At 35.9% G+C, this 17,687-nt stretch overlaps 2 protein-coding genes across 4 annotated transcripts in view; one reads left to right on the forward strand and one right to left on the reverse strand.

Annotated features, from left to right (window-relative positions):
- Window positions 1-6,946, forward strand: part of LOC109225350 (DNA-binding protein SMUBP-2) — a 12,440-nt gene extending 5,494 nt beyond the window's left edge. Inside the window, exons 9-17 of the mRNA XM_019389980.1 lie at window positions 142-195; window positions 417-674; window positions 2,334-2,540; window positions 2,685-2,788; window positions 2,944-3,088; window positions 3,160-3,294; window positions 3,391-4,104; window positions 4,202-4,235; window positions 6,580-6,946. Of these exons, the coding sequence (XP_019245525.1) occupies window positions 142-195; window positions 417-674; window positions 2,334-2,540; window positions 2,685-2,788; window positions 2,944-3,088; window positions 3,160-3,294; window positions 3,391-3,567 (1,080 nt within the window). The 3' untranslated portion in view covers window positions 3,568-4,104; window positions 4,202-4,235; window positions 6,580-6,946. The remainder of the gene's footprint in view (window positions 1-141; window positions 196-416; window positions 675-2,333; window positions 2,541-2,684; window positions 2,789-2,943; window positions 3,089-3,159; window positions 3,295-3,390; window positions 4,105-4,201; window positions 4,236-6,579) is intronic.
- Window positions 9,175-14,916, reverse strand: LOC109225351. Of its 3 annotated transcripts, none has more exons than XM_019389981.1 (7): window positions 14,829-14,916; window positions 12,875-13,043; window positions 12,585-12,781; window positions 12,302-12,406; window positions 10,496-12,192; window positions 10,107-10,177; window positions 9,175-9,753 (listed from the first exon to the last, which is right to left on the reverse strand). In XM_019389981.1, exons 2-7 carry the CDS (start codon window positions 12,996-12,998, stop codon window positions 9,629-9,631), a joined length of 2,319 nt encoding a protein of 772 aa, XP_019245526.1. In that variant the 5' UTR covers window positions 12,999-13,043; window positions 14,829-14,916; the 3' UTR covers window positions 9,175-9,628. The 3 variants fall into 3 exon arrangements, 2 of the variants coding, with proteins under 2 accessions (XP_019245526.1, XP_019245527.1); XM_019389982.1 differs by having other exon boundaries at window positions 10,107-10,194; XR_002067902.1 differs by having other exon boundaries at window positions 9,741-9,753; window positions 10,107-10,185.

A 17,687-nucleotide genomic window follows, 5' to 3' on the forward strand; every position in this document is an offset into this window, starting at 1 on the left:
CTCCCCCTCACCCCCCTTTTTATTTCTCGAATTTTTGATCTGGGTAGAACTATATTGACTCGCAATTAGTTGCCTTTTTTTTTCCATGTTGTTCTTTTAATGACTGAGGGCTACATTTTGTAATCTCTTCTTTCTCAATAGGTTCTACGTGGTGATAATAGTGCTCTTGCAAATGACATCCGCAAGGAGATGAAGGTATGATATACTCAATTGTTGTCACTTAATCTTTAGCTTGTCCAAGATTCAGAGGAAGTTAACTCTCAGTATAAGGATTTCTTTTGGAAGTTTGAATTATGATAGGTTTAAGATATCCTTTTTCCTATTCTGCAGTTCAGTAAGGTCTGACTGATTTTGTGTATCTACTTTTGATTATTCTCTGTTGCCTTGTCCCATTTGTTTCATGATGGATTCTGCAGACATTGAATGGAAAGTTATTAAAAGCTAAAGATAGAAATGCAAAGAGGGATATCAGGAGGGAGCTCAAGTCTCTCTCCAAAGAAGAGCGTAAAAGGCAGCAGCTAGCAGTAACAGATGTTCTTAAGAATGCGGATGTAGTCCTGACAACATTGACTGGGGCATTGTCCAAGAAGTTGGACGGCATGTCATTTGATTTGGTTATTATTGATGAAGCTGCTCAGGCATTGGAAATAGCATGCTGGATTGCTTTATTGAAGGTGAACATGCTATCACTGATGTCTAAATATCCATTCTATGGATCAATTTTTTGCTAGATTCTTTTTGATGTTAAGAAACTGTCAATCAGTTCTTTAGGTAACTCCTGCTAGACTATTGATTAATATAACATCAACTTTCTCTATATATGAATGGATGTAGGAGAGTGAGAGTTGAGTTGTAAGTTCTCTTACACAATATAAGTAGTAAATCCATGTAATTAGCTGAGTTAGCAGACGGGCATCTGAGTTTGAATTTGCAGGTTTGCCCAAAGGTCAAAAATGAAAAATGAAAAATGAAAATGAAAGATCTTCTGCTAAGTTTTTGAACTTGCCTGTCCATTTTCTGGAATATGACATATGAGACCTATACATCTAAGACACAGCCTGCATAACTGGAAGGACCTTCTGTGTTGCCAGAGAGGTACATAAAAAATTCTCATAATAAGCAAGTGGGTTTTTGCTGGTGGGGCCACACCTTGCCTCTTGCCATGGACAAGTAATTGGGTCATTTTTATTGTGCTCAAGACTGATTACTTTAAGATATTTATTTATTGGACATACCTTATGTGAGATAAGTCATTAACATCCTTGTGGAATGAAGTATCATCAAGTCAAAGATAATACTTTACTTCAGCCTTGTATATAGAGTGTCAGCACTTTTGCATTGGTTTGCTTCCTTGTCACTGAGTGATTAGCTATATCTTGTGAATTTAGATTTTTTCTTATAGAAACAGTCAAACAACTTTATTGGTTGGAGGTCTCTTTTAAACTTTTTATGTTATGGTCTTCCTCCTATCCCACTCACTTCTCTCTAGTGTTGGAGGAGGAGGTTTAGGTCTGTGGATTCTTAACAAATCAAGAGAAAATGATAAAGAAGCTAATCAGAAGTAGCTTAACAGGCTATTCTAAAGCCCTTATGGATTAACTTCTCCTGATACTATTGTTATTCAATATTTTGGGTGTCTCGCATATGTTGGTGGCTTTGTGAGTTGCACTTTGGGTTAATGTGGTTCGATTTTCTAATCAATGTAGCAGTTGCTTGTGCTCTTACTGTTCCATATTTCTGAAAAATCTGTGTATCTAAAAGCAAAAGGCGACAAGATTCATGGAGCTTGAAGCGAAAGTGAAAAGTGAAGCACCCTCTTCTTTGAAATGAAATGAAAAATTTACATAAAATAAAAAATTACCAACATTGTATGAATTTAGTACTACAATACTAAAATTGCAATTAAAATATATAATAATTCGAATATTAATCCAACTCCTCAAAGCTGAGATTGAAAGAACTTTCCGTTTTTTTGTTTGATCACCTTGCGCGCCATTGTTTTAAGTGCACATTTTCGAAGCGTGCGGCTTCATCCATGAAGTAATAACCGCTCGCTTTACATCGCTTTAAGCAATAAAGCAATGGCTTTTAATAACACTGAACAAGAAATAGAAGAAGTGAAAAACAGATGAAAAAGGGATCATATTTAATTATCAACTCTGGAGCAGACTAGTAAAGCTAATGATGTGGTTCCTTGCTTACAGGGATGCAATGGCTTTTAATAACACTGAAAAAGAAATAGAAGAAGTGAAAAACAGATGAAAAAGGGATCATATTTAATTATCAACTCTGGAGCAAACTAGTAAGCTAATGATGTGGTTCCTTGCTTACAGGGATCAAGGTGTATATTGGCTGGAGATCATCTCCAGCTTCCTCCAACCATTCAAAGTGTAGAAGCTGAGAAGAAAGGACTGGGAAAGACACTTTTTGAACGTTTAGCAGATTTATATGGAGATGAAATCACGTCTATGCTCACTGTTCAGTACCGCATGCATGAACTGATTATGAACTGGTCATCCGGAGAGCTGTATGATAATAAGGTGCTAGGTCATTTTTAACTGTTGGTTGAAAATAAAAATGTTCCGTCATTATTAATTTTCTACTACACTCTAATGTAATAATATCAATGAAACATATTGGCACCTAATTTTATCCAAACTTTTCTGCTGCATTTTTTATTGTAGATTGAAGCCCATTCAAGTGTTGCTAGCCATATGTTATATCACCTAGAGGATGTGAAGAAAACACCTTCCACAGAATCAACCCTTCTGCTCATAGACATAGCTGGGTACTGGCACTTCATCTCAATTTTCTCTCCCATTTCAAATAGGAAAGTTCTAAAGTTGAAAGTCGAGGTGGTCTGGTACCAGAACGAAAATCTGTGTACGTGTAGAAATTCTACCTGTAACTTCTATGCTGAGGTCTTAACACTATATATTTCAGGTGTGACATGGAAGAAAAAAAGGACGAGGAAGATAGCACATTGAATGAAGGTGAAGCTGAGGTTGCCATTGCCCATGCAAAGAGACTAGTCGAAAGCGGAGTCCGAGCTTCAGATATTGGATTAATCACTCCTTATGCTGCACAGGTAAGTGTGATTTAACAGTAAAAAGATCAAGCTGGTTTCAAGTTTGAGTTATACTAAAAATGCTTGTGCAGGTCGTTTTCTTGAAAAAGCTCAAAAGCAATGAAGACAAATTAAAAGAAATGGAGATCTCGACTGTTGATGGTTTCCAGGGTCGAGAAAAAGAAGCCATTATCATTTCTATGGTCCGATCAAACTCAAAGAAAGAGGTACTCTTCACAATTGTAGGAACCCTCATGTATAGCTAAACTGCTCATTCTGGGTAACAACATGGTGAATCTAATATGAAAACATTTCATGATTAGGTGGGATTTCTTAGTGACAGAAGGAGAATGAATGTTGCTGTGACACGAGCAAGGAGACAGTGCTGTCTTGTATGTGATACTGAGACAGTCAGTGGTGATAAATTCTTGAAGAGGTTGATTGAGTACTTTGAGGAGCATGGTGAATATTTGAGTGCTTCGGAGTACGGAAATGAGTAGTGTTGTGTAGTTGGAAGCATCATTATTAGTTGCCTCTTTTCAGTGCTGCAAACAGTCAAGAGAGAGCTCCAAAAACTGTTGCTGCTTATAATTTGTAGCTGTAGGTTATAATCCGGGAGCAGGCAATCGGACATGAAATGTCTAAATCACCTTTCTTGTATGCTCTGCTGGCTATGTAGGTTGGATGCAGTATCATGGAGATCTCATTTTTTATGTGAGGCAAATTTTGACTTGACAATGTACTATGTGGTTGTACATTCACTTATATAACTTTATTGTGGGAGAAAAGTGATGAGCAGTTTAGAGTGTTTATAATCTTTGGAAATATCAAGGGGCATGTCAATGCATTTCGTGAAGAAGCTAACTTGAAACTCTGAAGCTCTTTTATTTAGGTTCTCTGTTTTGCCTATTGGCACATTATGAGACTGCTGAAATACAGCTTGTCATCAGACATCTCAGAACACACGGGAATAGTATCTGAGTATTATTTAGCTTGTTAAAGTCAGCAAGTACAAAAGATTTCAAGATCACTGTAAGGTATATTGTTGGATCGTGTTAAGTAATTTCTGTTTTACTGTAGTTTTCTTCGAATAAATTATTAATTACTCACTAATATTACACTTTGCTGTTGCAGATGACATCATTGGAGATTGTTCATTATGTCCGAGGTAAAAGTTTTCCAACTTTCTTCTCTCAAATACTCGTGAAAGTTGAAACAGACTTGAGAGTCTTTCTTCGTCTGAATACTCTGATAACTTTAGATGTCATTTCATCAGATAATTTTCTATTGCTTCTCTACTCTGCTATAGCAATTTTCTGTATAGCTAATTTGGCTCTGGAAAGTAGAGTTTAAGCATGTGGTCCATGCCCCTGCTATGTCTGTATATTATCCTATTTTTGACCTCAGACACAAATCATGACACCTCATTATATAGCCTTGGCCCCCTGGAGAAAATGATGGTGTAGTGTGAGTTGATTTTTTTGTGCTAAATTGCTTCTACCTGGTAAGGACTTATCTATACCATATTAAAAGCACGAAGGCCCTAAGCGAAATGTCGTTTTTTAACCTTTAAAAATAGAGTTCATACTAGACAATATAGTCATTTAATTATTTTTCTAATATTTAGGACTTTTAAATTAACGAATATTTTGCTTATTAAATCTTTCCTTATTTGAACTATTATGTAGGAAATCCTAATGTTTAGGACATCAAAGTTAATTAAATTTTACCTTTTATATATTTGAACAAATAGCTAATTCGAGAAGATTAAAAATCTTCCTAGCAAAAATAGACTAGTTTTAATAAGAGAATAAAATGACTTAGATTTCAGCTAGAATTAATCATAAATGTCCAGAATTTTAAAAGTGACAACCTAATTGAGTGCAACTTACATTTTTCTTTAACGTTAAAGACCTTTTCATTTGTTTCTATTCCTTTTGTTCATTTACGAACGAAAGGCCATAATTTTATACTTGCAAATTGCAACAAATATTAATTTAACATTTTAATTATAAATGCGATTAAATTTCATATTTTAAATACATGAATTAATAATGACATTTATAAATGTAATTACATGAGATACAACCAATAACATTTATGTACCTAATAAAATAATAATAGAAATATAATCACAACTTTTATTACTACGAGTTCTGTTTTTAACCTCAAAATATTTTAAAATTTATATGCACTTAATTAATAAGTTATAATAATTATTTTTAGCTACAAGCTATGTAATGAGTGAAAAGGGATACATGTGCAAAATATATTTTTAAAAATCTATCTATTTACACCATTATAAAAGCATGAAACTCTAACACGTTATGATTTTCATGGAAGTTTTTGTTGTCAAACCCTAAACCCTATGTCAGTTAGCTGATCCTGTTTGTGTTTTCTATGATGAACTTACGAACATTAGTTTTCCAACATCAGAACTCTTAAATCTTCAAGAGTTACGCTATTTTGCCAAAACAAAAAAGGGAATATGAAAAAAAGGAAGTGGTGATAATTTGTGAAATTGAAGTAATGAAATTATAAAACTTGACAAAATTAAAGTCGAATATATTGATTGAGGACTTTTATGGGCATATTTTCTTCCTTTATTGAGTTAGCTAAATAAGATCAATAATCATCATTTTCAGGAGCGTATACCTTTTCTTTTAACTTTTATTTATAGTTAACTCAAATATATCTTTAATATAATATTTATGTAAATTTAAAAATTTTATACTCATTGAGATGAGATAAACGCGCAATGGATCTTATACGCAAGGAGCAGTTTGTACATTTATCTAACAATGACGTGTGAATACTAAATTACCTAATTTTATAAGCTCTATATTGATGGGAGGAGCTCACCTCATCATTTGCATCATTCAGTTTCCCTAGCTGTTGAAGGAATTCATTCAGATAAATCTGAGGCTTCTCGTCACTATCTATAACATTGTCTTTAGGTGAACATTCAACTTCCTATGCCTTTCCTTCTGGAATTTTCAAGGGTGGTTGTTCCCTTGTATTGTGCATCTCATTGTTAAGATCACTGGTCAGTGATCTTGAGCTTGAACATGATGCTTGACAGAATGCTTCTAGGGCCCACGTTCATCGTTGAACACCTAGATACTTGCACTATGCGTTTTCTGGGGCCCGCCTCTTCCTCTTGCTGGTCCTTTCTTCCATGGTTTTAAAGGTATTCTTCTGTAATTTTCCATAGTAGAGCTGGCTGAGATAAAAGATGTTAGCACAATAAAGACTGGTTGGACGATGTGGAGTGGTGATAAATTGGTAAGGCACGGGATATCTATAGTATCAATCGTAGTTTGGTTTAAGTTTGATCACGTTTGTAGAAAGTCATAAGAGCCAATGTGATTTTCGGGCCTTTAGCATACACTAGATAATTCAATGTCAACACTATTCTGAGTTGTGAAATCTTTTCATTTGTTTATTTCCTTTTTCAATCCTGTAACAATAGCTGCTGCTTTCGTTGTTTAATTTTTTCTTTCTTCATTTAGGTGATACATACAGTATGGCACATGTATGAGTTTCGTGGTAAGACTTCCATCAATGCTATTGAGCTGTATGCTCGTTGGCAAAAACATGAAAACTAGCTCCACTTTTTTCTGAAGCAGATGTTACCTCATTTCCTTTGTGGCAAATTCCTGTTGATACCACAGCTGAATGCTTGTTTACAAAAATATCATGAGAATGTGCTCCACTTTTCTTAAGAAGTACAGGTTCCTCTGATATTCGTTTGTTTTAGATCTTTTGGTTCCATAAGCCAAATACTTTTAATTAATCCTGTTAGGTAATTTTATCTGGAGTGACTTCTTTCACCTATGGCCTTTGCCAAAAATGAAGCATGGAATTCCAGGCGTCATATTTGATACTTCCACACATAGCATGAAGACCCCTTAGTCGCTGAGTTGACTAAAGATTTAAACTCTTAATTTTTATGACCAAATTAGCTCGATCGAGTTGATTATGTTCTTGTATGAATGGATCTTTAGGCTTGTCTAAATTTCGCAGTAAAGATCCTATTTTTCACATATAGGTCATCCGCGGCTGGTAATTTTGCAGCTTCTCAGTCACTAGAACTTTCAAATTACTTACATTCAGATTAGGAGTGGCAAATGTGCGGGTCGGGTCGGATATGGTTTGGATCGAAAACAGGTAATAAAAAAACGGATAAATTATCCGATCCGGCCCATATTTAATACGGATAAAAAAACGGGTTAACCGACGGGTAATATGGCTAACCATATTATCCATGACTTATTGCATATGATCACACCGTGTTGGGGTAGGATGGATGAAGTGGAGGTTAGCATCTGGAGTCTTATGTGACAAGAGAGTGCCAACGATACTCAAAGGTAAGTTCTACAAAGCGGTGGTTAGACCGGCCATGATGTATGGGGCTGAGTGTTAGCCTGTTAAGAACTCACATATCCAAAAGATGAAAGTAGCAGAAATGAGGATGTTGAGGTGGATGTGCGGGCACGCTAGGATGGATAAGATTAGGAATGATGATATTCGGGAGAAGGTGAAAGTTTTTCAAATATTAGTGAAAGTGATGCACGGTTTTTCTACCTTTTTTTTTTTAAAGAAATAGTTTTGAGAAAAAATGTGCAAAACAATGAACCTTATTAAAATAAAAAATTACATATATACCTTTAAAAATATGTTTTTTCAATTAGCCTACTTTTATTTTCAACTATCGGTTCATGTCCATGTTTGTGCTTCACAGGTGGGAGATTCTTTATAATCTTGACATCACAGTAGGATCTATGGGTGTCAATGATTCGGTTCGACCAGTTATTTTATAAATTTATATCATACTAATTTTTCGGTTACTCTATTTTGTATAATTAAAATTAGATTTTTCAAAACAGTCCCAATCATCTCGGTTTTTCTTTGGTATCGGTACAGTTCAGTTAATTTTCGATATTTTTCTGAAAATATCATGTAAGATTCGCGAATACAAGTTAGAACGCGAGAAGATACGTACTTACTTAAGAATTTGGCAAAACTCTCTATACATTTTTACAATTACAAGACAATGAATCAAGGAAATATAAAAGATAGCCAGAATAGAGATTTATCCTGCTATTCTACTACAACATAAGAGATAAGCAAACACAAAAGAAATATAGATCAACGAGTTGGAATACACCAATCAAGATTGAACTGAAGAATAAAGTCTATTAGAACTTTAGAAGATTAAGTATCCAATAAGAAAAATCCAAATCATACGAGAAGAAAGATATTCAAATACCTTTTAATTTGCTACACAAGATCGTTGGAATACCTATAACTTGCTACTCAAGATGCTAGCTAGAACTAATTTAGTTTTAATAGGAGTTGCATAATAAGTTTGAGAGTTGAAACTTTGGGTTTAATTGCTTGTTGAAATTCAAAAATAGCCAGATTTACAAGTGGTCATTCAAAATAGCCACATTTTCAAAAGTAATCGAAATTTAGCCACTTTTTATGTAAAGATAAATCTAAACGAAAATACTGTTCGAAATCCGTAAAATACCCCAGCATAATATACTGGAATTTCAGTATAGTATACTGGAGTATACTAGAATTCCATTATATTATACTGGGAGTTCCAGTATAATATACTAGTCCAGCATAATATGCTGGAAGTTCATACACAAGTGCTCCAATCTCCAACATATTATGCTGGAACTTTCCGTGTGTTAGAATTCCAGCATAATATGCTGGAAGTTCATACACAGGTACACCGATCTCCAGTATATTATGTTGAAACTTTCCGCGCTGCAACAAAATAGTGACTATTTTTCAATGACTTTGCAAACGCTGGCTATTTTTGAATGACCAGTCCGAAAACTGGCTAGTCCATGCTATTTTCACCCGGTAAACATTTCCACAATCACAAAGCCCAAGAACAAAATAGACGTTTTGTTATTTTTAAACTTAATTATGTAAAATATATTTTTCTTATATAAAATTATTCGGCCTATTCAATATTTTTATGCTTTATTTTTGCAAAATTAAAAACCTACCTTAATTATCGATACGGTTATAGATTTATATATAAAAAAACTACGATTTAATTGAAAGAAACCTAATAATCGATTCGATTCGGTTGGGCAATCGGTTTTTAAAGATCGATTGACACCCGCAGGATCATACAAGTTGGTTGTACTAAACTAAGGACATTACTATCTTACGATCTATGCCCCCACAGGGCAAAAAACTACATGAACAACATGTAATTCTTCACTAGCTTTATAGCTCAATTCACAATTTCACATATCACTAAACCTGGTAAAGGACATAGCAAACTATTTAAGCCATTCTATAGCCACCTAGGGTCAAAGATTTACAAAAAATAATGTGCAACTATTGGCTAGCATATCACTGAACTTGGTAAAGGGGCATAGTACACTATTTTTAAGCCTTTTCTTTACCCACCAAGGACAGAAAATTACCAGAAGTCCAGAACAATGTACAATGTGCTTGGCTAGCCTCATTGCTAAAATGCCAATAAACCTGGTAAAGGACTCGGTCTGCGGCCCCCTAAGATTCAGAATCCTAGTTTGGGGGATCAGTCCTAGCTGGTAAAATCTTAAAAGGGGACCGTCTGAGACCGATCAGTTCCAGATTCCAAAATCTTCTTTCATCTATCCGAAAAACTTTGAAAATATATACACTCCGTCCTGCAGTAGTAGCAGAAAACACTAATAAGAAACAATAGGTACAGAGTGCTAACTACTTTAAACTTTCTGTTATTAGGTGTTAAGGCATGTAGATATCATGCGGAGTCCCCTATTAATCCTTAAAAATAAATAAAAGCAGAAACAAAGCTGAAACAAATTGTAACTCTCACGTAAAACAAAAAAAATTAAACCATTGACCTTAAAATTTATGAGTGAAATAAAGTATAGCATAGCTTCTCTTTTACTAGAGCAATTGGGTGCTTTGCAACGACAGTACAGAGGACAGAACTAGCATAGGAAAACAGAAAACAGAATAAAAAGAAAACTTTTAGATAAAAAGAAGATGCAAGTACCTTTAGTGCTTCTTCCTCTACTTTTTCGATGGAGGTGCTTCTGCCTCACTTGAGGAATTGCAAGATAGGTACTGCAAATCTAAAGAAACTAAATACTGTATTATCACAATGCTCTAGAAAATGATTAATGCTTCTCCATGATCAAGGTGCAGAGGGGAAAATAAGAAGAAAAATAACAAATGAAACATCACATATTCCAACGGCGATAACGACCATAACACTGTTTCAGTTAAGCATAAAGAGATTCTTATGAAAAAATATCTGCATGGTGTTCATTTAAACACTGCAGATCCTGAAAAGCTGAAGAAGAATGATGAATCTTTTGGAAGAATAAACACACTAACCAGATGGTTTTGCAAACTTGAGCAGTTTTCAAGTGAAAGACTTACTAGTTCTTGTCTGCGTTCCTGAATCGCACACAATATTTGGAAGCGGTCACATCTTCATCTTCAGAACTTTCTTCTACAAAAGAAGTCTGTCCGCGCACAAGTTCAGGAGGTGCAAAGGTCTCTGTTTGAGGTGAGCCAGTCTGTGCAACCTCAGCATTCGGAGAGCTTTTACAGACTGGAGCGTTTCCTGGTTCTTGGACCTCATTCAAAGAGTTCTTACTGCTGTTCTCATTGGGACACAATTCTTCTTGCTCTCTGGACAGCTTCTGCTTTAATCTATGCAATCTGGGTGGCGATTTCTTGGATTTTTGTCCAGCTGCCACGGGTTCATGAGGCACAGACGCCCCTGGTTGAGGTGAAGGCATCTCCATAACTTCACTGTCCAAGGAACTTCTACTGACTGGAGCACTCCTGGGTCCCGTGACTTTATTCAAAGATTCCTTAATGTTATTATCACGGCACAGTTCTTCATCCTCTCTAGACTGATTCTTCTTTATTCTATGTGAGCTACGTGAGGATTTCTTTGATCGTCGCCTAGCTCCAACACCAACGAATGAAGCCAAATCTTTCCTAGCAAGCGAGGCCATCTTTTTGCCCTCCAGGTACTCAGAAATTGCTTGAGAATATGCACAAAAGGGGCAATAGAAGTTTCCTTCATTACCGAAGCTGGGGACAGAATCCAAGCAGCTCTGATGAACCACCAAAGGGCAGCTGCCTGAACTACAAACCAACAGTTGCCCACCTTCATTACACTTCACACAGAGATTGAGCTCTCTACCATTTTGAGTTGCTAAGGAATCTTGACCCTGAGTGCATTGAGAGCAGTTAACGAAATCATCTCTCTTTGCTGAAAGGCCAGTCTTCTCATTGTGATATCCATCACTGTCACTAGAGACCTCAGGTTTATCATCTTCCATAGCATTATTTTTGGCTCCTTTAGAAGGTTCATCTTTGAATAAATCTCCCCGATTGCACTCCCGATGTTCTTCAGTTCCATGAATGCGAGAATCTTGATGAACTACCTGCTGTGATGAGCCACTGGATGTTCTCAATTCAGCAGAAGGTTTGCTGCTACTTCCAACATTTTGAACCTTTCCCTCAGAAATCACTTTTTGAGGCAAGAGCTCATCACGACCAATGCTCTGTCTAACCATTTTTGATGCCGCACGCTCACAACTACCATCCAAGCCTCCAACAAGAGCTCTACTTTCCAAGTTCCCTTTTCGGACGATAGCTTGGGGATTTCCAGCAGATAATTCTGCTGAATCTCCATCTCTTTGAGATGATTCAAAACCATGGACTACATTGCACCTGGGACTAATGACTTCCTGTTTAAACTTTTTGGACGCCTTTACGCAACGATCAGAACTGTCCTTTGATATGGGTTCAGTTTCGCTGTATTTTCTTTCATTAACAGTAAAGGTATCGATTCTCCTCTTAGAAGGCACCAGAGTCCTCGGTTGATTATCTTGCAGGCCACTCTCATTGCCCCATGAAAGAGGAATTGCATTCTCATTTGGTAAAACATGTTCATGTTGACCATCAGTGCCTCTTACTTCATGACTCTGCTTAATGCCATTTAAATCAACAGTATTAAAACGATCTCCATCTCTGGAGTGACTGCCGACCTCCAATCCACTCTTTTCTCTCAAGGATGCACAAAGAGGATTGGTAGTATCTAGAATAGCATCCTTAATCTGATAGTCAATTAAACACAAAGCAAATCCCAATTCCCACATAATCAGACAGGTACATTGCAGATGTGCAAACTTATCAAATTCCACATATAAATTAAGATTAGCTTACTTGTTGCAGAGCACATTTTGGCAAGCAAGATCTTTTCTTGGTAATAAATGACTGAACATCCCATTTGGACACCTCAGGCCCAGCCATTTTTTGATCAGATGAGACCTGGTCAAATGTACATAATGCACATCTAAGCAAGTGAAAAAACAGCATCATTCGAAACTCTCAAGCGAAGAACGGCCTTGTAAAATGAATTACTAAAGCTAAAGAATAAACATCATTCAATAAACTGAGATACTGAATCATATGATCTAAATTTAATAAGTAAAAATTAGATACTTACCCCCGAGAATAAGCGACGGAGGACATCTTCAGAGCGAACTGATCGGTCAAATTCAATTTTATCACTCAGAACTAAAGCGACATCGTTTGCATTTGACATTTCCTGGACAGACAAGGTCTCCAAGAATCTCAAAGAGACCAGTTCCCTTGCATTTCTCCCCATATCATCTGAAACTTCAGGAGTCTGCTTAACCAAATCTGATATGCATAAACCAGAAATGTCAAAGTAGCCATTATCTCAGTTAATAAAACAGCTTTTATGTCACAAAGCAGTAGTAATTTCAGACATACCGATGAGTAAAGACGTGTCTATCTCATTGGAACTTGCCAATGTTTCAATCACCCATATCCACGGTAGATTTGACGTGCTAAGCTTGGTATCCATGAAAGACTGTTGGAGTGCTTCCGAGATCATATATATGATTGTCACCCTCCCTCACATTTATGTTATCTCAGATAACTGTGTAACGCAAAGATAGATGACACAAAGGTGTCGTAAATAGACAGCACAATCAGAGAATAGCACACCTATATAAACAACAACAACAACAACTACCCAGTAAAATCCCACAAAGTGAGATCTGGAGAGGGTAATGTGTACGCAGACCTTACCCCTACCCTGATAGGGCAGAGAGGCTGTTTCCGATAGACCCTAATATTCTTAATTTTACGAAAATGTATGAATAAGACCCATCTAAATCCTTCAACAAGAAGGCCAAGCTAAATTGAGGTTCACCAACAAAGGGGTATGGTGGAATGGATGGGATCCCTTCATCCTTAATCAGAGGTCTTAGGTTCAAGCCCCGGGAATAGAGGTATGGAATGGAGATACCCTCTGGTTGGGAGCGCACTCCCTCTTTAACGAGTCGTACATGGTGGGAATCTGGATTAGTCGGGCAATTGATTCCGGTGATCAGATGGTTATACAAAAACAAACAAAAAAAACCACTAAATTGAATATCATCTGCCTAAGCATTTGTGGATAGAATTATCCGGTACCTGCGCTGGTGGGAGGAAGCAGGTACCTCATTTAATAGTCGAGGTGCACTTAAGCTGGTTCATACACCACCGTCATACAAAAAAGGTATCATCTTAAAGGGGCGGTTTGGAGGAGTCTGCTAGGTAAACACAGCTACATAGTACTTCTCTCAAACACAACCACAATAACATGAACAACCAACCAAAGGATATAACACATTTACTTAATTTCTATGTAAGCCAGCTTTTACCGACAAAATAGATGTAAAAACTAAACGATGGAAATAAAAAATTACTTCAATCTCAACTAGAAATGTTGAAAATTCCCCAACTTTCGAAAAGGTTTTCGTTACCGGCTTGGAAAAATGATACATACTCAACTCACCTTTGTAAGTAAAATATCCTTGTAAGGCTACAACAACAACAACAACTATTACGCCTCATTCTCAAACAAGTTAGGATTCATATAGCTATTACGCCTCATTCTCAAACAAGTCGGGCTATATGAATCCTCACTGACCACGTTACTCCATTTAAACTCGTCTCATGCCAATATTATGCAAATACAAATAAAAAGTCTCAGAGTCTCTGTATATTTTCTATACAACTATTACGCCTCATTCTCAAACAAGTCGGGATTCATATAGCTATTACGCCTCATTCTCAAACAAGTCGGGCTATATGAATCCTCACTAACCACGTTACTCCATTTAAACTCGTCTCATGCCAATATTACGCAAATACAAATAAAAAGTCTCAGAGTCTCTGTATATTTTCTAAACGTATAAATCTCTAAAAGGCTAAACCACTCCTAGAAAGCATATGACCTATGCAGTGGTGAAGCCACATGGTGATAAGGCTGACCACCCTTCGTCGAAAAATTGCACCGTGTACATAGGTAAAATATTACGTTTTAGAGATATATAACACATATTGAACCCCCTTTGTCGGAATTTTTTTTCACTTCTTTTAAATTTGAACGCCATTGCGGAAATTTCTAGCTTCGCCACTGGACCTATGGTAAAAGTGCTAACATCTAATACGTGTTACACCTATTTCTGTATTAAATTCCTTTTCACCTATGGTTATTAAAAAAAACACTAAGAACCGCATATGCTTCAACAAAAACAAAAACAAAAATCATGTTAATTTCTTTTTTCTTTTGACTGAGGACCCTGAAATAAAAGCTGAATATTTCCAAATTTCCAACGAGCAAATAGCAAAAAAATAAAAATAAAAATTAAGATGAGTACTTTGGAATGCATACCTTAAAGGGTGTCGCGGCAAATTGGGGCAACTAATACTTGGTGTTGGAGAGAAAGTGAGAGCTGGGAATGTTGCAGGAGCATAATATTACGAAAGAGTCGGGTCGGGCTCATCGGGTTCGGGTAATTAGGCTCCAGGTTTTGGAAAAACGACACTTGTCCCCTTGAGATTTGAGAAATTGGAAATACACCCCCTTAATGATGATAGTAAAAATTCGATATTCAATTGTTTTATGTGAAAAGATTTTTACACTAAAAAATTATTAATTTTACCGCTAAATTTACAAAAGTGAGAATAGATGTGCAATAGTTTGTACTTGTCACTCGAAATATTTTTTGTATATTAAAAAGATAGAAGGAAAAATTATAATAATAGCCTGTTTAGCCAAGGTTCTCCAAGCCAAAAGTACTTTTTTTTCCAAAAAAGTATTTCTTTTTTTCAAAGTTGGAAGTGTTTGGCCAAGCATTTAGACGAAAAAAGTGCTTTTGAGCAGAAGCAGAAACAGTTTTGGAGAAGCAGAAAAAAGTAGCTTCTCTCCAAAAGCACTTTTGAGAAAAATACACTTAAAAGCAGTTTTTAAAAGCTTGGTCAAACACTAATTCCTGCTCAGAAGTGCTTTTAAGTAAATTAGCCAAACACAAACTGCTTCACCAAAAGTACTTTTGAAAAAATCACTTATCAAATTAAGCTAATTTTTGCAACTTTGCCAAAAAGGCTATAAGATGTTGCCAAATGCTAAAAGCACACATCATTCCATACATACACCAAATCAGCTTTTGCAATAGTACTGAAACACTCAGAAAATCCTCTTCCCCTAGTTTTTTTTGGGGCGGAGGACTTTTTTTTATGGGGGGGGGGGGGGGGGGGGTTTGGTTTCAAGATTCACAATACTCAATTTTAAATATTTAATAGTAACAAGTTAATTATCATTTTTACCAGGATATCGGTCTCAACTTTTGGCCTTCCCCTTAGACATTTTCTCTTGAGGCACCTTCTTGGAAATTTAAACTAATGGTCGTTTATGTCCCTCTACTTTGCTTTATTATATAAGTCAATCCTTCGTTATACTTTCAGACTATAAAAATCTCTATCGTCAGCCAAAGTTCTACATTTGTTCTCTTTTTTGACGAAATGGGACACGTGGCAGATTTGAACTTAAAAATCTATTCCACAACTGAACTAACCTGCCCCGACCAATGACCCATCGGATCCCCCAACTCTAAATTAAAAACCTGATAACCTAATAACCCTCCCCTCATCGTAAACCAACCACTGATAAATCAATAGCGACCAAATTTAGCGGTCTGGTGTTTTCTCTCATCTCTTTTCTTCTTAAACATATGCGTTAGGACTGTTTAAGTCGTCGAAAGGCATAAAATATTGGAGAATAATTGTTCATCGAAGATGATATGCCATTGTGGAGAAGTTACCAATCATTTCACTTCGAAAACTCTCCTAAACCCAGGAAGGAGATTCTACAAGTGTCATAAACCTGAGGTAATTATATTTTTATATATGTTAATATCCATTATTTCAACAGTTGTTTGAAGTTGTTTGTGTTTCGTTTAGAATGAAGGATGTGGTTTCTGGCAATGGAACGATGAAGAGTTCATTGATGCTGCGTTAATTGCAATTAACAATGTATGAGTAGAAGCTGCGAATCGAGAGATTAATATGTTGAATATTTCTTTGGAAGCTCTTAAAGTTGAAAGGGATAGCTTGAAGTAAAGGGTTGAAGTATTAGAGGCTATGAAGAATCTTGCAGTTAAAAAAGCTATGAAATTAGAAGATAAAGTGTTGAAGATGAAGATGTTCATCATAATTTTAAGTGCCTAATTGTTGGATTTGCTTCCTTGTTTATGAAGTGAATTACTTAGGACAATCTTGTATCTGTAATATTTTCATTTAGTATTAATGGCAATTGTTAGTGACTTTTTTTGGCTAAGTAATGTTTGTACGATTGGGATTCTAGCCGTTTACTATTTCAACTGACAATTAGTTGTTTACTCTTTCTAGTAGAATTTGTTATGTTAGTAATATGGGTGACACTTCATGGGAAGAGCACCACAATTAAAGTGAAGTGCAGAATAGGTAAAAATATGGTTAGTAACTTCTATGTGTGTATCTTTTGTAGATCCATACTAGGCTGATACTTTCAACAACATGGCCAAAGAAACTCCAATTCAAAGAAATTAAAAATGAGAAGGTAAGAACAAAATAAGATTACCCTTGTCATGAAAAACATTCATGGTATAAAATATAAGAATTTTACATACACAAATGTCACTTTAGTGGTGATAATACTATCTGACATCGTAGAGCACACATTAGTTGCTACTCTGTTGAGCATACTTGTCAATGCTTCAAGTACTGTTAATACTAGTCAAAATAATGCTGCTATAATAATTATGTAACTGCACAACTTCAGCTTTTCATATTCCGCAGCTACAAGCCTTAACCAAAAGGCACCATTGCAATATACTGATAATACACTAATTAAGCGAACAAACTATATGAATTACCAAGTGAGAAGTTTGACAATTACATCAAATCAAAAAAGTGGATGCTATATTATAACTGCAAAAACTTACACAACCTAAGTCATAACATGACATCCACCTCTAAAGTCACACAACCAAAAAATTATAAAGTACCGTTGATAGTAGGCTATAATTATGCAATTTAGATACTATTTACACTATAATTTAATCGCACTTTATCAATGTTTGAATGTTAAAAATAACAAAATGCTCTAATTAAGAGTTTTATTTTTTGCAGGAGCCACTCTGAACTATGAGGAAGCTAAAGAGTGTTTTAGAGTCAATATGGAGCGTGGAAGGCTAATCGGAGGTTAGCACCG

This window comes from Nicotiana attenuata, chromosome 5, assembly GCF_001879085.1.
Source record: "Nicotiana attenuata strain UT chromosome 5, NIATTr2, whole genome shotgun sequence".
Classification (NCBI taxonomy): Eukaryota; Viridiplantae; Streptophyta; class Magnoliopsida; order Solanales; family Solanaceae; genus Nicotiana; species Nicotiana attenuata.

What these genes read in the sequence shown, in the direction of transcription:
- LOC109225351 (XM_019389981.1), bottom strand. Translation starts at nt 12,998, where the DNA reads ATGATCTCGGAAGCACTCCAACAGTCTTTCATGGATACCAAGCTTAGC. An exon ending in AGACACGTCTTTACTCATCG is followed by an intron (nt 12,782 to 12,874) that starts GTATGTCTGAAA and finishes TATGCATATCAG; the next exon opens with ATTTGGTTAAGCAGACTCCT. An exon ending in TAGAGGAAGAAGCACTAAAG is followed by an intron (nt 9,754 to 10,106) that starts GTACTTGCATCT and finishes CTACTACTGCAG; the next exon opens with GACGGAGTGTATATATTTTC.